General features: G+C 40.4%; 1 protein-coding gene across 1 annotated transcript in view; it reads right to left on the bottom strand.

Moving 5' to 3' along the window:
* Nucleotides 1-415: 415 nt before the first annotated feature.
* Nucleotides 416-22,295, bottom strand: part of LOC119410403 (E3 ubiquitin-protein ligase E3D) — a 58,464-nt gene continuing 36,584 nt past the window's right edge. The window contains exons 4-5 of the mRNA XM_037677314.1: nucleotides 15,204-15,342; nucleotides 416-783 (exon numbers count right to left, since the gene is read on the bottom strand). Coding sequence (XP_037533242.1) covers nucleotides 763-783; nucleotides 15,204-15,342 — 160 coding nt within the window. The 3' untranslated portion in view covers nucleotides 416-762. The remainder of the gene's footprint in view (nucleotides 784-15,203; nucleotides 15,343-22,295) is intronic.

Raw genomic sequence — 22,295 nt, 5'->3', positions numbered from 1 at the left:
CTCAAACCCATCTCCAGCGCTCTAGAACTGTATTTTGACACCTGCACAGGAGCTCTCCTGACAGAAGACACATCCAGGTTTGCTGTGGCTCACATAATTGTTATGGTTGGGCAGCTGTGGATCAGTGGTTAGAGCAGTCATCTTACAAGGAAAAAGCTAGAGGTTCCATCCCACCAGTTCAGTACATGTGGGGAAAAGTCCCTGGGCAGGATACCCAACTTTGCCACTGATGTGCCCCATCAGTGTATGAATGTGATCTACAGCTCTGATTAGTCTCTATAGAATGATTTATTCAGATGATCTCAGTAGAAATGGAGTAGAGTCCTGTATGGTTGAGTGTGTGGAAGAGTAAATAAGGGCATAGATTGTGTTGTAAAGTGCTTAAATGCAGACCATTTACCATTTCAAAACAATGTGGTGATAAATAATATTTATTAATAAAAAGCTGGTCCAAATCTGCCTTCCCTTCATTTCAAATATACTCTGGTCAATTAAACCTTAAATGTAATGGTGTCAAACAAAATAGACACAAAGACAAGTATGATGGGGCTCGAGGCTGGGGAAAAAAAATGTGCACTGGTACAAATACAATTTTACAAGCTGTGTATACAAAGATAAGTAAAAAATATATAAAAAATGGCAGCCACATTATTATGTTCTTCCACAAATTTCTGTTCTTGGGAACAAAGTATTTGGATGGCTGAAAAGGTTGCTTTCAAGAGCAACAAGCAATTTGGGACAGGGTGGTTTTCTCCTCCATCCTCACAGTCTAAGATACGCCACCTGTAAAAACAAACAAACAAAAAAAAAAAAACAGGCAGAAGTTCAGAAAAGGCTCAAATCAGAGGTTTTTATAACACAAGAGTACAAATATACAAAAAATACCATTATCTACCATGTTTTTTTTTTCCTGCTAATCAGGATGGCAACCGTGTTCACCATCTTAAGATGTTAGAATAAAAAAGGCAAAAGTTGTAGTAATTTAATCAACTTCAAAAACATTTAAATAAACAAAAAAGGTGAGAAAACAAATTGGCTCGGTCCGTCCTCTCCCTGGGTGTTTGCCTGCTGCAGACCACGGCTCCACTGAAAGCTCTACATTGGGATGATGGATGAGGGCATTTGCTTCACTCAAGGTCCTATCTTCTCTTTCCTCACGCCAGTGTCTGCTCACCACTCAAGTACATCAATGGTAATTCATACAAATGATTCACAAGAGTCCAAGACAAAGAGGACGAGAAGTGATGGGGGAAACCAGAGAGATGGGAGTCTGGACAGCAGAGGTGGACCTGGGATCAAAGGGACCTGGTCTCTCAGGCCAATAGCAGGCTAAAAATTTTTATAAAGAAAAGGTTTAAAAGGTATTTAAATAAAGATATATAAATGTTATTTGTGTACTTGAGGCAATCTGGTTTATGGAAAACAGTTTAGTACTGCTGTGCTATAAGCATCTTTAACTAAACAAGTATGAGGTAATCAGGTGATTGACTAATAGCTGTCTGATATATTTAAAAAAATTACATTTCTCTCAGAGTAATCCAAATAATCAGATCATTCATTTACATTTCAAGTGGGTATAAAAATTAGTCACTTTTAAGGGACTATCTGGTCCCTGTATAACCAAGCAGGAGCTGTGTCTGCATTCTTGGCACAAAGTGGAGCTTGTTCTTGGTGCAGATTGTCTGATTCTGTCTGTAGTGTTCAAGGACAGACTGTCAAGGTGCAGTCGTGGAGAGGAGGGCGTCTGGCTTGGTAATCTCAGGGTCTCAGTTTTGCTTTTTGCAGATGATGTGGTTCTGTTAGCTTCTTCAGGAATTAATTAATTCATTCAACTTTTATTTAAACAGATAGATCATATTGAGCATCGAAGACTCATTTACAAGTGAGATCTGTTTGGACAGACAATAAAAAAGTGGTGAAAAATGAGACAAGTTTTGAAGACGAAAAAATTCCAAACATGCTCTTAATGTTTGGCTGAAGGTTAACAGCATGATAATGGAAGAAAAAAAAACCTTGCACAACAAGCACATAATGATGCTGACATTCCGTGCACGCGTGTGTGTGTGTGTGTGTGTGTGGGGGACGCAAGGGTGGTGAGCATGTTCAGAAACAACACACAGAGGCACCGCAGAGTTCAGATAAAATCGTTCAGTTTAAATAGTTTACTCTGGAGAGATCCGTACACTCTCGAGGGTGTCGAGGACAGCCAAGGACGAATCCAAAGAGTCCTGAAATGATGACAAAATGTTTATTCAGCTGGGCCCCTCTGATTGGTCCATAGACTTCCTTGGTAGGAGGGGAGGGAGGGGCAAAGCATCAGATTTACAAAACTTCCAGGTGAATTAAGATAATATGGTCTGTCAAGGCTAGTCAGGGAGCTGAATTCAGATAAACATGATTGTTTTGGGGACAGGCAGAACTTTTACTAACATCTACCTTGAGTCTGTGTCAGTCTACTCGGTTCTGAAACGTCCAAATTAAATGGCCACACTAATGGGCTATACCTGAGAGTAATCGAGATCTGATCCATCCTGCCAAAAGCATTTGAGTCTGGGTGCTCGAGGCACGAACCAAGCCATCATATAAGGCAAGCAGCCTGACCAGGTCTAAATTTGCTGCTGGTGACTCAGGAGAGCTACTTCCTCAGGACAAGATTCAGCTGTTCACCTCCACCTCACAGATAAGGGACACTCTTTTGAGGACCAAAATGTGCACATTTTGGATCGAGAACACAGATGGTTTGAGAGGGGGTGAAGGAAGCAATTTATGTAAAAAGAGAAAAGCCGTCTCTTAACAGAGGAGGAGGCCTCAGATTTCCACTTTCAAAATCATATAATGCAACCTTAAGACAGATTTCCAACTGGTTTTCACACCTGATGGGAACAGAGGGGCCTCGTCCGTGAATTAGAGTAACAAAGACTTTAGAAACCCCTACTGTTAAGGTGTTTAGGTGTGAATTGCCAATCTACATACGTGTGTGTCTTATCTCACTCAGCCTTATAACCTGAATCTCTCACTCACCACTCTTCGAATTGAGAAAGCTCCTCGTATGAGGAGCGAAACGTCTTCTGTTACAAATAAAGTCCAGTTGTTTTTGTATTGAACGTTTTTTGAATTCATCATGTCCTGGATGACTGAGAATCTTCACCAGCATGCTGGTGACTTCCTTGATTGTAGATAAACCAGGAACCAGACAAATCCAAAAAGCAGGAAACCAGTTATCATAAATCCAATTATATGTGCATCCTTAAAATCCAAGAATGACAGCAGAGATAGACATATCATCAAGTATTCCACGTCGATAAGATATCCAGCTGCGTGCGTGCCAATAGGGCAAATCGGCTCACCTAAAGCCTGTCTTCTCTTTGAAGAAATGTTATCAATTGTGTTGAGGAACCAACTGGCCAAATCCATAGCAGAATTAAGATTTGGAAGATTTGTAAAAGAGAGGCTGTAAGCAGCTTCACAGACAGGACAGAGCAAAGCAAAGCGGAGAGGGAGAGGAAGAGAAAGGTGTCCGCCTTTAAGAAGAGCAAGTCTTGAATGACCTTCAGCATGCACTGGGACAGTTCAATGCAGACTGTGAAGAAGCTGGGATGATAGTCTGCTCCTTTAGGTCGAAGGCCATGGTTCCCACACAAGGAGACCCTGGGCAGAGCCAGAATTTGCGGGAGGGATTTTATATCCTCTCAGACCTGGGAATATCTCCCCCTAAGAGGGGCTGTAAAATTAACCAGTCCAAAGGCAACTGGTCCAAGTCCTCTCTTGGACCGGTTGCCTTTATGACGCAATCATAGATGAAAGCAGATGATAGATGGATGGATGAACAAAACTTTTTTCAACAGCCCTACTGTCCCTTGGTCAAAATGACCCATAAAGCCTAAGGTTTAGTTAAATGTTTTGATAAACCCAAGTGTTAATATTTTAAATAGAAGCTCTTCTGTTTTAAGTATTTTTTTAAATACTGATGTTGTACAGGAATGCTTTAATTTTGACATATAAAACTTGCAGGGCCCGCAATCAGGAAAAGAAGAAGTGGCTAAAGATAATGGATGGATGAAACTTCAAGATAGCAATTCACAATACAGTCCAGTACTTACTGGGTAAATAACTGGTACTTACAGGGCACGTAGCAATAGTGTAACTAGCAAGTACTGTATGTACTGAGATTGTAAGTCTGAGGTATGTACCCTGTAACTACAGTCTAACAAGTAATTTCATAATATAACCTGTAGTCCCCATAAATCCTGCTCATACTGGTACATACCCCATAAGTACCACTTGTATTTTGTAATGCAACCTGTCTACAGGGATACTGAAAGAAGGACCACCCACAAAACTTGAGTTAACAATTCTGCTGCATCTTCATCTAATTCAATTTCACTGAAATACAGAAAACCCCAGCAAAGCATCAAGTTAACACTACTAGTTATTATGAGAAAATATATTTGCTGTTTAATTTTCCATTTACACAAAAGCTGTTTAATTAAGGGTTATTACAAACAGGATGTGCTGTATTGGCTGCTTTAAAAGGTGCTGACACAATGAGTAGAAGCTGCAATAAGGAGGACCCATGAGCAAACGTATTCTTTGATATTAGGTGCTTTTATCTAAACACTTAAAACTTAGCAGGCTGCACCAAGAATATTTCCTCCTGTATGAAGAAACACTGACACAGGTCTGTTAAAATAGATCGTAGAAAAGTAAAACTGAAGTAATACAATCCAGGAAAGATAACAGACTCCTTCAAACCTTAACAAAATACTATCAGAGTTTAAAAACCACAGCACCACAACAACTGGTCCCAAATTTACAGCACTGAAGTATGGGTGACCTTTAACTTTAATCAGTTTTTGTCAAAGCTTCATATTGCTTCCATTTGATGATTCCCACCTAGTCACTAAAACACACAAAACTACCGGTACACATCCCACAGAAAATTTGTTTTAGAAAATTGTGCGGTGTAAGAAATGCAAATATGACCATGTGTACTTACAAACAAAACAAAGTGTTATATACAGTATATGTCCATTTTATATGTTCCTCTTGTTAGACTGGGACGATTTAAAAGAAAGACCTGCATGTGAGCTGTTATATAACAAAAGGCTAATAAAACAGTGGCATTTATTGCTCTGCTGACAAAAAAAATCACATTTTCAGCACCTCACTTTTCAGAGTTAGCCAACTCTATTAGCCGTCTTCACCTTTAAAATGAATTAAAATATGACAAAACATCTATGGTCTTTCCCAGTGAAACATAAAAGATACAAACAAATAATTCAATGACAACATATTGCATATGTTTGTGTTCAGAATGAAGAATCCAGCCAAAATTGCTGATGTTAATAAAAATGTCACATTAACCATTTGCATATAACAGATCTATAGCAGGTCTATAACAAGTCTCGCTTGTAAATACAGGTAAGTCCTTGAGGCTCAGTGGGAACTAACCTATGTAAATAAAGGTAGAATGAATCTGCATGTGTAGGCTACAAAATACTGATACGTGAGTTAGCTTACAAGTGACATCTAGTCTGACCCCAGTGGGTTTTGGCTGAGTGAGCAACAGCGTTCTAGTTTTATGCAAGATGACAAACTGGCATGGCTTCAAGGGAAACGTGATGGAGCTGAGCCATCATTATCAACATTTGTTTCACTCTTGCATCTCCTTCTATGTCAACACCAACAGTCTGCCAAGGGGCTGTTCTATTAGCATGAAATATATATAAAGTTGATATAATTAGTGGGAGATAAACAACTGAAACAATTACTTTCTCCCTGAGCAGCAACTAAAATGCAAATTGAACCATAAAAACTGGTCCATTACTTTACATACGAACACCCTAATATAGTACACAACTGTACCTTCAGGGCTAGTGCAGCTTGCACATGAACAGTATCATTAAGGGTACCTCTGCTTGAACGCTGAAGTACCCTTAATACTTTTCACCAATTATTTTTTGATTTCCGTCACAAATTTTGATTGCAACTGCTCCAGCAGGGTGGGGAAAAAAAACATACAAATAATACATATCAAAACATGTTGGTTGACTGGGAATAATGTCTACAGTATGCCTTATGGTAGCATTACATTGCATGATGTAGACCAAAACTAAAAAAAACATAATTCACGTATGCAAAACTGGGATTCTGGCAAAACAAGTGAAACACAAGTACTGCATATGGCACCTTATATGCCCATTGGCAAACTATTATACAGCATCTGCAGCAATGGCCCGGACATGCAAAGACCTTGTATAATATTTGACCTTGATATGTGCGCTTGACCTTGGAGCTGGGCTGATGCAAAGTGTACATGCTGATGCATAAGCGTATTAAGATTAGTTAAATTATCTTGAACAGATCACAAGTTATGGGCGGGACAAGATAAAGTTTATGGACGAAGTCTATACTTTAACATTTGCCTTTTGACGAGCATATAAAAAAACTCTGCTTTCTCTGGACTTCTACAACTCTGCATACTTCACAGCAAAAACAAGATTTAGAGTTTAAACAGGTCGCAGAAAGTTGGACTACGTGACTGAATTGACATTTTAACTTATGTATTTTTATACAGTCAGTTTAGGTTTCAAGTTTTTTGGAGTTTCTTTGGAGGGTCCTAATAATTTTGTTCTTTATACTTGCTTTCATATTTAGTTTTAATATTGCTTTGGCTTTTTGGGGTTTGTTTCAAGTGTTTTAAAGACTTATTGGTCATTTTAGTAAGTTTTAAGAAGGGTTTATACCGGTAATTCAAGCCGATTTGATACAGGGGTATGGCTACCTAGGTGCCTCAATATGCCCAATTTCTTTTGGACTTGGTTCTCTTTACACTTATTTTATTAATACAATAAAAAGTAGACATTTTGGTAGCTTAGATTATTACAAAAATAAGTCCCAATAGATTATTGGGTTTTACCGAAGAAAATTATTGTACATTGGGATTGTGGTCAGTACCTGCATTGGCATGGGCCTAGTATAAACAGCCATACACCACCTTTACTGAAAGTAAACAGCAAAGACTCCACCATGTATCTATGAAGACATTGGTCCAATTGGTGAACGATGATAGAACAGCTTTCACTCTGTTGATAAATTCCTTTAAACCATCAACCCACGTGGAGTGAATCGAAATGCCTGAATCACAGGGGAAGTAATTTATTTAGAAACAAAGCCGTGTATCCCACAGAGAAACTGTGGACTGCAGTTGAGACATAGGCGATTCAGCTCTTCAACATAAAAGGAGCTCAGTTTCTGTCCAACAGGCAGGCCATCTCTGTAGAGTGATGTGGAGATTATTGACGCAAGTGGGGAAGGGTGGCAGAGGCCATGTTTTCCTCCGGGACAAAAGAGTGAGACTCTTGAGCTTCTTTACAGCTCATTACACCAGCAGGGCCAACGATGGAGAGTGGAGAACACGGACGTTCCACAGGCAGTGTGATAACAGGCTGGCTCATAGCACACTTTGATGCACTCATAAGGACTGAAATGAAAATATGCACACACACAGTTCAACACTGGTCCCTGCAGACAGTACAATGATAGGTTCGACTGCTGGGATGGATGGTCATCTTCTGATAAAAAAAAAAGTGCATCAAGCTGATGTAAAGGAAGTTTAACTTTATACAACACTTTTTGGTTACAAACTCAAACAAAATTGAATTACGTATAAATGCAGGTTCAGTTTATTTTAAATATCAAGTTTTTAGAGCAGGACATCGACCTTACAGATGTCAAAGTTGGGACATGCTGAAATCATGGTAGAAAGGTAACGGATGCTATTAACACCCAATAATGATACCATAATGGCGGCATTCCCTGAGCCAATTATAGGACGCAGCTCTTTCTGTACAGCAGACACTTTGGCTGGGTGTCGTAGATACCGTGTTGCCATTTTTTATGCTGGCAGAAGACCCAGTCAGCATTAAATGGATGTTTAATTAACTGCAGCTACTAAGATGAATCCCATTATCATTTTATATGACATGCTCATTTTTCCCAAGTTGACACCATTTCTTGAGGTTCTAATAAAGTGTGTAACACGATTTGGCTGCAATACCACATGGTCACAATACAAAATGTACATGTGGTAAACCTGCATGTACGGTTCATTTTTAGCAGCTGGTTTTAAGTGAAACAAGACACTAGACCTGATTTGACTCTACAGCTCCTCCATGAGGTAGACCTCCTTTAAAATCAGCTGTACGGCCTTGCACTACCATCTGAGGACTCATCCACACAGAAACCGTAGACTTTTTCACAAAACAGTTCTGTGAAATGGCAACAAAGACCAGTCCGTTCTTGTGATGCCATTGACTGCTCATAAATCACTGATGGAGCCAGCCATGTCCTGCACAGGCGTGAGCTTTCAGAAGTTAAGCGAGCAACGCAAAGCCAAAAGAGGCATAGAGCAGAACTCAGCTGGGCTGACTTGAAGCACAATGAATGAAATGTGTTGGACATCTCCATCATTTAGCTTTCAAAACATAATAAAGTAACACAGTTTAGCATATTTTTCAGTGGTTAACTATTTTCACTAAACATAAGGTTGTTGTGTGTCAGTAATGATCTTCCCATGATAATAAATCTGTTTATTGTTGTTTAATCCTGCAACCAGGTGGTTGCACAAACCATGTGTCATTACGTCATCGGTTAACAACAGTTTAATGTGGCAAAAAGTAGAATTTCTACTTTGTCATCAGTTTTGGCTCCTATATTCGCCATCTTTGCTTTTTCTTTTACCGTTTAAGGTTTTTATTCAACATTTAAGCCCTTTACTTCATGCATTTTGTCTTGTTTTTTTGTTTGTTTTCATGGCAGTGTTACAGTGCCATATACAGGCATGGCATAGTTATTACTGTGCTTTTTATGTTGTTGTTTTTTTGGTATTTCTTTTTGGATAAATACAACTCTAGAAACAGTGCCATGTTTACGAGGATATCTTTACAAACGTCAAATAAAAAATTGTTTGTGAAAAGCAGCGTTTTTGTGTGGACAATGCCCAAGTCTGGACACACTCAACAGAAAGAAAACAAAATTTACCAGGGATTGGAAGTGATTTTCAAAAATTCAAATAGATAGTTCTTAAATGATTTTTTCATTCATTCATTCAACCTTTGTTTAGACAGCTTAATCCCATTGAGCCTTGAGGACTCATTTATAAGAGAGACCTGAATGAGACCTGATTTAAATAGTTAATGTGCATGCCATCTTGATTATTTATTTATTTTTTTCTCTCTGTACTTCAGTGAAGTCAGACGTGTTTTCCCGGCACTCCGTACCCCCCCACCCCACCCTCGCACTTCCCTGCTTGCACTCTTTCATCCTGTGAACCTTTAAAGAGCCTTTTTTTCTGCATACCTCTTAATTCGAAGGATCAGCTGGTCTCTCAACAAAATTGATCAACTTCTCCCGACAGGAGTCAGGGTAAGGAGGACCCTCTTTAACTTTATTTTGACCCACAAATGTACAAATCACAAAACAAGAACTTTAAAGCAAAGCTAAAAATAAAATGTATAAAAAGGGCCTTCTCAAAAAATTAGCATATTGTGATAAAGGTCATTTTCCATAATGTAAAAATGAAACTTTCATATATTTCAGATTCATTGCACACCAACTGAAATATTTCAGGTCTTTAATTGTTTTAATACTGATGATTATGGCATACAGCTCATGAAAACACAAAATGCCTGTCCCAGAAAATTAGCATATCATGAAAAGGTTCTCTAAACAAGCTATTAACCTAACCATCTGAATCAATGACGTAACTCTAAACACCTGCAAAAGATTCCTGAGGCTTTTAAAAACTCCCAGCCTTGTTCATTACTCAAAACCGCAATCATGGGTAAGACTGCCGACCTGACTGCTGTCCAGAAGGCCATCATTGACACCCTCAAGCAAGAGGGTAAGACACAGAAAGAAATGGCTGAACGAATAGGCTGTTCCCAGAGTGCTGTATCAAGGCACCTCAGTGGGAAGTCTGTGGGAAGGGAAAAGTGTGGCAGAAAACGCTGCACAATGAGAAGAGGTGACCGGACCCTGAGGAGGATTGTAAAGAAGGGCCGATTCCAGACCTTGGGGGACCTGCGGAAGCAGTGGACTGAGTCTGGAGTAGAAACATCCTGAGCCACCGTGCACAGGCGTGTGCAGGAAATGGGCTACAGGTGCCGCATTCCCCAGGTCAAGCCACTTTTGAACCAGAAACAGTGGCAGAAGTGCCTGACCTGGGCTACAGAGAAGCAGCACTGGACTGTTGCTCAGTGGTCCAAAGTACTTTTTTCGGATGAAAGCAAATTTTGCATGTCATTCAGAAATCAAGGTGCCAGCGTCTGGAGGAAGACTGGGGAGAAGGAAATGCCAAAATGTCAGAAGTCCAGTGTGAAGCACCCACAGTCACTGGGGTGCCATGTCAGCTGCTGGTGTTGGTCCACTGTGTTTTATCAAGGGCAGGGTCAATGCAGCTAGCTATCAGGAGATTTTGGAGCACTTCATGCTTCCATCTGCTGAAAATCTTTATGGAGATGAAGATTTCATTTTTCAGCACGACCTGGCACCTGCTCACAGTGCCAAAACCACTGGTAACTGGTTTACTGACCATGGTATTACTGTGCTCAATTGGCCTGCCAACTCTCCTGACCTGAACCCCATAGAGAACCTGTGGGATATTGTGAAGAGAAAGTTGAGAGACGCAAGACCCAACACTCTGGATGAGCTTAAGGCCGCTATCGAAGCATCCTGGGCCTCCATAACACCTCAGCAGTGCCACAGGCTGATTGCCTCCATGCCACGCCGCATTGAAGCAGTCATTCATGCAAAAGGATTCCCGACCAAGTATTGAGTTCATAACTGAACATGATTATTTGAAGGTTGGCGTTTTTTGTATTAAAAACACTTGTCTTTCATTGGTGGGATGAAATATGCTAATTTTTTGGGACAGGCATTTTGGGTTTTCATGAGCTGTATGCCATAATCATCAGTATTAAAACAATTAAAGACCTGAAATATTTCAGTTGGTGTGCAATGAATCTGAAATATATGAAAGTTTCATTTTTATCATTACATTATGGAAAATAATGACCTTTATCACAATATGCTAATTTTTTGAGAAGGACCTGTATATATGTACATGCATCACGTCTGTTTATGTTGCTTTGCTGTGGTAGGTTTTTTTGATGCCTCAAATCGTGCCCTGTCTAAGACACGGAGTGAGAGATCTTTTTTTATACCGTCTCTCCTCATGTTTTCTTCTCTTTTCTCATCTAAGCAAAATATTACTCTGAATAAGAATAAGAATTATTATAGTAGTAGTAGTAGTAGTAGTAGTAGTAGTAGTATATAGTAGTTATAGTAGCAGCTTCGTGCACTCCGCCCATCTTTCGGACGACTGTACGTACATGTTCTTGTTGTATCTCAGTGTAATGATAATAAAGTTTATTCTGATTCTGATAGATGGCTGCCTTTGTTTCTACTGGCACTTGGTTGTAGCATGCTGCTAACACAAGGTAACACATGGATCGTTGTTTCACAATGCGTTTCCATGAATGGACACCATGTTCAATAAAACACCAGTCCAAAAACCGCATCATAATCAGCTTCACACTGAACCTGCCACATTCGGCCATGTTCTAATATGTCATGTTGAGCATAAACACGTTGTTATCCAGTATGAAGGTGGCCTAACGTAGCTTATCAGCCAAGGTAATAATGACAATGCACGTTATTTATTTGCTGGCTATTACAGGTTTAGTTTCAACATGAGCAGACATCTCAAAAACCAGGACAGGAGAACATTTAAACGCAATACAAAAAAAAAAGTTGTACAGCAGTACTCAAGCTTCCAGCATTCAGGTCTTTTATTGTTTTCCTTCCTGTTTTCTTCAGCAAAGACATCTTGTTACGTCCTCTTCTGACAACCTGGACTCCTGAGTGTTTTAAAGACATTTTCTGATCATCTCGTTACACTACGAGGCTCTCTGATCACATTACATTTGACACACTGACACATCACAACATGTTTCAACTAAAATGACACAATGAAATGCGTCAAACCAAATCTTTTTTTTTTAATAATTGCTGAAACTCTTAATATCAGACAAGTGATTTGTCCCATGTTTGGGTCACACTATTTGAAGCAAGTCTCCTGTTTTAGTAAAGCAAACTATTGATCCATTCACCCATTACAGTCGCGTTACTCCGGAGAAGACAAATACTGCTCATTATAACGGGATGTGAACATTTCTGAATGGAAGGCATTGCTTTTAGTAAGGCTGAGCATATTGAAATAAACAAACGTTCCATCATTACTTAACCAGAAGGGGAAAAAAACTCTGTTATGGCTAACACATTCATGTCTCCACAAACTACTTACTGTACACCACTGATTTAACACCATCTGTCTAGAGTAATGACTTTTAAATTTCTTAATCTAATAGATACAAGCAAACTGCTTACCTCCAATCTAAAACCAGAACTTTTGCTGAATGATCTGGCAACTGTGTAAATACAGGGTGATCAATTTGTATTTCAGCTAAATCAAACCCTGAACTTGTAAGCAACAGTTGTCATTTAGGACCAAAAGACTAAAAAAAGAGTCACCATTTTATAACCATGCTCTTACAATCATGACTCCCCAGAGGTATGACCCTGCATGTTCTCTGTACAGACGCCCATGACCCTGACCAGGATCAAACTGGGCTTTCATCAACAACATTATAACAATAATGTGTTTATCTATTTAACAAATTGTTATGCTGAACAATAAGAACTTAAATATGATAATAATTATCAGCTCCATACAAACGTGTAACAGCTCAGTCTCAGTACTACATGTACCAGGCCATGATTCATTGACACCTGACGGAAGGTTAGCGACAGACCAAATAACCAAATATAACACCTGACAGAAATACAAGATTGAACCAGCTAGAATAAAACTGAAAATATTGTCCATAAAAATCTATTGCCTGATGGACTCCGGTCTCTGATGGATGATGTTGTCCTGTCACCTAAGCCTAACTGACAGCTGACCTTATAACCCCATCAACAAAAAAAGAATGCTCAAATATCTGTTTAGAGAATCTGGCCAATAGTTGAGGACGAGTCTAGAACAATAATCCAGAGGGGACAGGAAACTTTGAGGGGTGGAGCATCTGTTGACCAGTGACCATCAGCTGCCCATCACAACTGTGCCTCCTCCACTGGACCTTAACCTCACAAACATACCTCACACACGTGCACGCAGAGATGAAACTGGCAGCAGCTGCAAATGCAGATTGTTTATGTTAAAATAAAATAAAAAAAACTTGAATTGTTTGCCGTTGATTCTCAACCTCATAAAAATTGTGCTGAAATGTTCAATAAATGTTTGTTGCATTTTTGCTTATTTTCAGTCCAGTACTTGACTGTGTTATGTATTATTAAGTCACTTAACTCTGACCAATGAATCATGCGGGCATTAAAAAAACAACACAACTCAAGGGCTGAACCGGTGTTGCATTGACAACAGATAACTTGGCAAAGAATCAAGTTTAAATCAGAACTTTGGGCACTCTGATACCAGCAGCATGTCCAAAGGAGAGTTTATGTTAGGGAAATTTAGGTCAAAGGTTATGGAGGTTTTTAACTACTATGGCTGAGAATGCTAACTCTGCCCATGAACCATACTGTATGTTTGGGTTAGTAGAAAGCTGGATGAGGAGCTGCGTGAGGCAACAACGTGCAGCTGTCGCTTCAAGGATGTTTCAGAGTCTGTGAGATTGGCTGAACTGATAAGTGTATAAAAACAAGCCTCACATTGTTATTCAGTCCATGAAAAATACCAAAAACAGTTTAACAAATAGGAAATTTAGCTTACAGTACTTTTTGCTGTATAAGTCGCACCTTTTTGCATAAATAAGCATGCCCTGCGACTTATAAAGCGAAGCGAGTTGTTTGGTTTTTTCCCCAATATTTATAACCCAGTTTTTGGCTGAGATCTGATGATTTCATTCATTTTGACATGGAAAATATTGATCATTACCATTTTCAGCTGCTAGAGGGAGCTTGAGTAGTATGGCAAGCCAAGTGTCTCATTAATAGGTAAAAGTGGCTATTAATGAGACACTTGGCTTGCCATAACAAGCCACCTTCGTCTCGCTCTGGAACTCCTGGAGCAAATGTCAAATCAGCTGCATTTCGCCGTGCCGCCCAGGCAAAACAAAGCTATTTTGACCATTACAGTGCATTTATTAAGGAAACGTTCAACTGACACACCTTTGCTATAATTTTGAGCAAACAAATAATTGTTTTTAAGTGTTAATCTAGTTAATTACTTGTTAAAGTCCTCCCGTTTATGCTCCAGCGGCCACCATTTGGCAGCCCATCGATTTTTGGTACAACACTGGCCCAGGTTTCCAGGTGGTCAGAGGTGACGCATAACAAACGCGACGCATCAGCGGTGACACATAATAGATGCGACTTTTACAGCGAAGGGATGTATTTATGTTTTTTCCCACTTTATTAGACATATTTGGATTGATGCGACTTATATGGCGGTGCAACGTGTACGCCAAAAAGTACGGTAATTGGGAATGGTCTAAAACTTTTGCACAGTGAAATATATTTCAGCCAAATTAAAATGCAGAGCCCGAGTGCAGCTCTTGTGCATTTCAGTAGTTGGGAGACTTGCTTAAAGTGTAGGAGTTACTTCCTAAATCTCCTGAGGAGGAGGTTAACAAGACTTGTGCTAATTACCCGTTACTTTACTTAAAACAGCCGGGAGAAACGTACTGTCAGCAGAGTGAACACCTATTATCCAGTCAAAGGATTCTTTTTTGGAAGTTGGAGTAAACAGACATATTTTGCACAACTGCAGGTGCAGAAAAACAGAAGAAATGGCAACACGTGATCCCTACAGCGAGTCTGTAAACTGAAAACTCAGAAACTCATCAACTTAATAAAGGCAGCATGAAAACATTGTCAAGAGCTTCTGAGGTACAGGAAACAAGGTGCAGCTAGTCAAAACAGAGAATAAGTGATTGCTTTCAGCTAAAACAGAGCTTGCTGTGCTGCTAATGCAGTTTATTTTAAGGGTTCAAGACTTGAAGCATGTTTTTGCTCGTTCAACACATCATCAAAATAAAAACACAGAAAGATTCAAAGAAATCTGTCACAACACCAAATGTTTTATTACCTGCTGCCTCAGAAAACATTATAAACTGCCTCACCTTGTAGGACCTCATGCAGCGCATTGAGACAGGAAGTGTGGCGTTGCTGTCATCTATCACCTGCAGCAGCTCCTCGCACACCTTCAGCGGCAGAACCACCGGGTGTCCGATGGCGCTGACCTCCCAGCTAGAAACGATCCTGAAAATACAGATGGCCTAGGTGTGATTTATTGTGCTTTTCACAATCAGAGGGACGCACAGAAATCTCACAGTGAAGAATTCACTCAGCGTTTTTAATTTGGTATTTTCATTCAATGAAGTAAAACAGAAAACTGCACTGTAAACTGAGATCTTACCTCTTTGTTAAATACATTTTCTATGTAAAGTTGAAAAATGGTTGATGAAGTTGAGATTAATTAAAATATTAATTAGAATAACTAAAAAATAAAATCCAGACCAAATGAATCAATAACCCATGTGAACAAGACTGAAAGTCAGTCAGGTTGGTGGAAGAAATAAAAGTCTTGTTTCATTATATTTTTTATTCTCTGTCCCTATAATCTCTCCCTTTTGATGTAAAAACAATCTTCCATACATTTGTATTGTTTACTCAATTGATTATTACTTTAACGTATCAAATTGGGAGAGTTAAAGATTTCTTTTGACAAAACAACAACATTGAGTTTTGGAAGGACAAGAAGATGAAGGAACGAGATTCTGGATACAAGCAGCTGAAATGAGCTTCATAGGGTGGCCGGGCTCAGCCTTGGAGTAGAGCCGCTGCTCCTCTGCATCAACAGGAGTCAGCTGAGGTTGTGTTGTTTATTTGCCATATGAAGGTTAACACAAGGTCAAAAGTACAATTAAATGTTCAGGATGAGAAGAACAGATTTGACTTGCTAAAAACAAACAATAAAAGCAAACAAGAAATACTAAAGCATACAACAAGGGTACAAAACAAAGTACAAAAAAGTGAGAGTAAATATAATATTTACAAAGTCCAAAAGAAAAAATAGTAAACAACAACAACAACATGGTAGAATAGAACAGTGCAAGAAGGATGAATTAGTAAAAATAAGTGTTTCAAGGATGTAATATAAGCTTAAATGCACATGATATACTGTATATTGCACATAACTTACACAGTTTGTGTGACAAGTTATTGCACAGGTAGTGAGTAACATTGAGATGAATTATGATGGTAGTGACATACATGATACAGCCACATAGTGCAGCAGCAATAAACATTAGGTGTCACAGATGTGGCTCAGTGCAATGCTATTGTCAATAGTTCAGTGCCAGTAATATTATCAAGAGTTCAGTAATCTGACAGCTTGTGGGTAATAACTGTCTTTGAGTCTTTTTGTGCGGTTGATTGGGCTCCACGAGGAAAACCTAGTAAGGAAACTGAAAGTTAAATTGGTTTCATTTTCAGAAATAGATCCTGTTCAACTCTGAATGCTAGGAAACACCTTGTAACTGCTACTTTCCTTCCCTCCATTGACTACGGTGATATTATTTACATGAACGCTCCTACAAGCACCCTGCAGATGTTGGATGCTGCCAATCATGGTGCACTAAGATTCATAACTGGCTGTAACTACCATACCTACCACTGCACCCTGTATTCACTGGTTAACTGGACATCTTTAACTTCATTCAGACTCTCTCACTGGTACATTTTCATCTTTAAATCACTTCTTGGTCTGCTGCCTTCATACATCTCCTACATGTCACTGCGTGAGTGCAGCTACAGCGTGCACTCTCAGGACATTATTACCTGCAGTGTTCCCTCAGTGAGGACTGAACTAGGTAAAAGGGCCTTCTCCTACTCCACTCCTGTTTCATGGAATATCTTGCAAAAAGATCTGAAGTTCTCGACTTTGAGCTCTCTAAGTGGCTTCAAACATCTGTTAAGTTCTTGGCAAAAACCAATGCAGACATGTTCTTGTTTTTAGTTTTGCACACCGCCTTACAATCTAGCTTGATTTTTTTTATTACATTTTCTTTTAAATATCATTTTGTTTTCATTTGTTAAAAAAAAATCTCAATTTGTACGTATACTTTATGATTGTCTATTGTTGTCTTTATTGTCCATTGTTGTCATCACTCTTTGTTAAAATCAGGTCTCTCTTGTAAATGAGTCCCCGAGGCTCAATTGGATTAACACGTACAAATAAACGTTGAATGAATTGAATGAATCTGATTAGGATGCCTCCCTTTGGAAGTTTTCAGGACATGTCCCACTGAGAAGAAACCCCAGGGCAGACCCAAAACCCGCTGGGGGGATATATACACAGTAGTCCCCCACTACTTCGTGGACTCGCTCTTTCGTAATTTTTCAAAGTAAGATTGGACATGACACACAATTATCTGATTGATGGATGAGCAAACAAACTCAAAACTACGCTCGGCAGAATAGAGATGTTAATGTCATCTGCATGGAAGCTGCAACAGAGGTGCTCCAACGAACAGAAGAGGAAGCACTGCTCTTGGCTTAAGAAGAGAGGATGCTGGGTGGGGGTTCTAGTGAGACTACGTAGTAATGCTAAAGCTGGAAAACTCTGAGAGCGGGCGTCTCAGAAGAGATGATGAAGTGTGCGATGATTTGCCTCACAAAAACATGGATTACCAGCGAAATGCTGGATTCAGCCTTCCTGATGGATGACAGACTTTTTTATTCGAGCGGATTGCTGCAGCGAGCCAACGGGGAACATGAGGGGAGGCGGAGTGTGCATTTACGTGAGTAAAAGTTGGTGCACAAACTGTACGCTGATTAGCTGTCATTGCTCCAAGGCTTTGGAGCAGCTAACAGTGAAATGTCGACCACATTATCTAACCCATGAGTTTTACAGTGGTTTTCATAACAGTTGTTTAAATAGCTCCAGATGCTAATGCTAACGAAGCTCAGCAGGAACTTCATGATCTCTTTAGCTCACTGCAAGGCAAACACCCTGAGCTCTTTACATAGTGGCTGGAGACTTTAATCACGTGAATCTAAAAGACTGCCTCCCAAGATTTTACCAGCATGTGGTCATACTATCACGTGAAAACAACACGCTGGACCATGGTTACATGAACATAAAAGATCCATACAAAGCTGAACCCCGCCCCCACCTAGGACTATCTGAGCATATCTCAATCTTCCTAGCTCCTGCTTACCTGCCCCTACCGAGACACTCCAGACCAGTACAAAAGAAAGTTAAAACGTGGATCCAGAACAGTGGCCCCATAATGAGAGATTGTTTTGAACGAACAGACAGGGAGGTCTTCAGAGATGCTGCTGAAAATGGAGGAGAATGAGACCTGGACCAATACGCATCCTCAGTTTTGGGGTGCATGAGTAAATGACGTCTCTCTACCATAAGATATATTAAAAGTTACCCGAACAGAAAACCTTGGCTGAATGCAGAGGTGTGCACCCTGCTGGAAGCCAGGAACACTGCCTTCAGGTCTGGAAACTCACAGGAGCTGAGGAGGACAAGGAAAGAGCTGGTTGCTGGTATTAAGAGGGCCAAGGCCACATATGCACATAGTACTCAGGGTCAGCTCACCTCACAAGACCCACGGAGCATGTGGAGGGGCATTAAGTGTATAACAAAGTATAAAGGCAGGTGCAAACAACGCTTTAAAGACCCATCACTGCCTGATGCCCTCAACAAGTTTTACGCACGCTTTGAAGGCCCGAACAGACCACCCAGCACCAGACTCACCTCACCACCGGATGAAGAGCTTCTCAGCGTGACCTCAGCAGAAGTAAGTAGTACTTTCAGGAGGATAAACCTTCACAAGACAACCGGCCAAGACAACATCCCCAGGAAAGTGTTGAAAGAATGTGCCGATCAGCTCTGCGAGGTGCTGGGCGAAATCTTTAACACCTCACTTACCCTGGCACCAGTTCCCACCTGCCTGAAGACCACCACCATCATCCCAGTCCCAAAGAGCTCTACAATGACTGGTCTGAATGACTATCGGCCAGTGGCCCTCACTCCATAGTCGCTAAATGCTTCGAAAACAGGTCATGACCCAAACCAAAACAACCATCAACATCAACGAGGACCGTCATAAGTATGCAAACCGCAAGAATCGATCAACAGAGGATGCCATCTCCTCTGTGGTCCACACTGCTCTCACCCACCAGGAGCAGAAGGACTCTTATGTCCGTATGCTCTTTGAGGACTTCACATCCGCCTTCAACACCATGACCCCCCAAACCCTTATGGACAAACTACTCACAATAAGCCCATCATATTGCAACGGGGTACTAGACTTCTTAACAAACAGACCGCAGTCAGTGAGGATCCACAACTTTCCCTCCTCCACCATAACCCTCAGCACTGGCTCCCCTCAGGCATGTGTGTTGAGCCCCCTCCTGTTCACTCTACTCATGTATGATTGTGCACCCACTCATCCAGGCTGTCATATTGTAAAGTTTGCAGATGATACAGTGGTGGTGGGATGCATCACAAACAATGATGAGTCCAGCTACAGGCAGGAGGTGGAACACCTGGAGAGCTGGTGCAAAGAAAATAACCTTCACATCAATGTGAAGAAGACAAAGGAGATGATTGTAGACTTCAGAAGGAACAAACACACCTAAACCCCCTGAACATAAGAGGATCTGTGGTGGAAGTGGTCTCCAGATACAAGTACTTGGGTGTACACCTGAATGACAACCTCAGCTGGGGCAACAACACCACCAGCCTGATCAAGAAAGCTCATCAGAGACTTTACTTCCTCAGATGGCTGAGACGAGTTGGGCTGGGAAGCTCAGTCCTCACCTCCTTCTACAGGTGTGCAGTGGAGAGCATCCTCTGCTCCAACATCAACGTGTGGCATGGAGGCTGCACAGCTGCAGAAAGAAAAGCTTTGCAGAGAGTGGTGAAGGCTGCACAGAAGTCTGTTGGAGTCAGTCTCCCCACCATCACAGACATTTACACCTCCAGATGCAGGACGAGGGCCACCTGCATCATGAAGGACACCACTCATTCAGCACACACACTTTTTGCCCTGCTCCCCTCAGGAAGGAGGTTAAGGAGCATTAAGTGTAGAACCACTAGACTGAGGAACAGCTTCTACCCTGAGGCTGTTAGACTCATGAATCTCTAACCAGAATAATCACTGTGAAAAAAAAATCACACCATGTTGTTGTTGATCTGTTTCATGTTGTTGCTGATCTGTTTCATGTTGCTGCTGATCGGTTTCATGTTGCTGTGTTCATGCGTGTTCATCTGCTCATACAGACTATGCAAGTGCTGCTGTTAGATGTAATGTTTTTATGCTATCAGTGCTTAGTGTATATTTAGTTGATGTTTTTCTTAGTTCATATCTTAGATCTTATTACTGGTTTTCTTTTACATTGGATGTAACTGGGAGCCTGTGCACATAATCTCGTTCCACCACATGTACCACATGAGATGCGAATGACAAATAAATCACTCTGACTCTGAGCCGCATAAGCGGCATGGATTGTTAAAATAAATTATTTTAAATTATTTAGAGAACCTCTCTCCAGCAGCAAAGTGGTTATGATCTCCACTCTCTGCCACCTGCTAGCGATTGCAGCGCAGAAGTGGGCGTGGCAGACAGCGCTGGCAGGTGGCAAGCAGATAGAGGAGATCCATGACATTCTGTGCTCTTTTAGAGATTTGAAACATTGTTTAGAATATTGCAAGAGTGTGGGAAGGGTATATATATATATATATATATATATATATATATATATATATATATATATATATAAACTACTACTTAATGCTACTACTACTACTCCTTGTACTACTATGCCTACTTTGTGGTTTTTGATTTATGGCGGGGGGTGGGGGGGTGGGGGTGGGAACGGAACCACCACGATAAACGAGGGACTACTGTTTATACTTTCTGGCCTGGAACACTTTGGGATCCCACAGGAGGAGCTGCAGAGCATCACTGAGGACAGGGTTTCTCTCATGAACCTGCAGCCTCTGCAGCTTGAACATGGATAAGTGGAAGAAAATGTCTGGATGGATCAATCGATTACTGGATGGATGGATATAAAATTATAGAAATCAATCATTCTCAGACAATGGGGCACACTGTCACGACAACTCCTATTTATCATTTTTATTATTGGTCATAAGGAACTTGCAGGTGGAACTAATGTTTAGACTTGAAATGTTGTGACTGATTTGCTTCTGGCAATTAGCCGGACCGAGCCATGCAAGATGGGGTCCACTTTTTACTCCTCAGTTGACACGGATACGATGACAAGACCTCTGTGCTGAAGGAAATGGTTTTACTGCTCGAAGAAGGTATCACCTTGAATCAAAAACATTGTTAGAGCAAAAAATGGTGGGAGTGAGCTGCTGTCAACGGTCGATCTGAGCATATGGGTTGATGTGCCACAACAAACACTGTGCAAATTCTGCTGTTCAGCACACTGCAGCAGCACATAAACACTCAGAAGAAAAGACAAAACACGAGACTGTAAAACTGATTAACCACTAAAGTTCAAGACAAAGGAGGACAGTTACCGTAAAGGACTTAACAGTTAATGGAAAGAGATAAAGGGGCTGTTGTGGTTGTGAGTCTTAAAGTCACTTAAAAAAAATTAAAGTAAAATAAAATAAGACGCTATTAATACTGCGATGAAATGACAAGACCTTACTAACGAAAGAACATATCTTGACGAACACCTTTTTAGTTGTTTTCTTTTACACAGTTTGAACTCTAATGCTGATCTTTTTATGAATGTATAGTCAAGACTCAATACACTGGTAAGATTCAACTCTCATAAATAAGTTCCTGTGAGAAGATTTAGTGACAAGGTTCTAAAGAATGTATTAAGCATTTTTTTTCTTGTTTGAATATTCAATAGTTGATTGAGCCATTTGATTTTATTATTCTAGGTGGAGTTTATTTTTTAATGTTCTTTATTTCAAAATAAGCAAAGTTCAAAAGAGCAATCTAGAGACAAAATGTCACAAACAAGTTCTATTTTTTAACTGTGACTACCAATTCTTGACAACGAAACAGTATTGATTATTTTATTTTAAATCACGTTGGTTTGACAAGTTATACTTTAGTCTCTCTCGTGCCCTCTCTCTCTCTCGCTGTCTCGGTCGGGCGCCCACTCGCTCACTCTCTCTCGGGTGCCCTAGTGCTCTCTCTCTC

This window comes from Nematolebias whitei, chromosome 5, assembly GCF_014905685.2.
Source record: "Nematolebias whitei isolate Nwh7 chromosome 5, NemWhi1, whole genome shotgun sequence".
NCBI lineage: Eukaryota > Metazoa > Chordata > Actinopteri > Cyprinodontiformes > Rivulidae > Nematolebias > Nematolebias whitei.
Note: the sequence above shows the minus strand (reverse complement) of the source record. Positions and strands in the feature narration are given on the sequence as shown.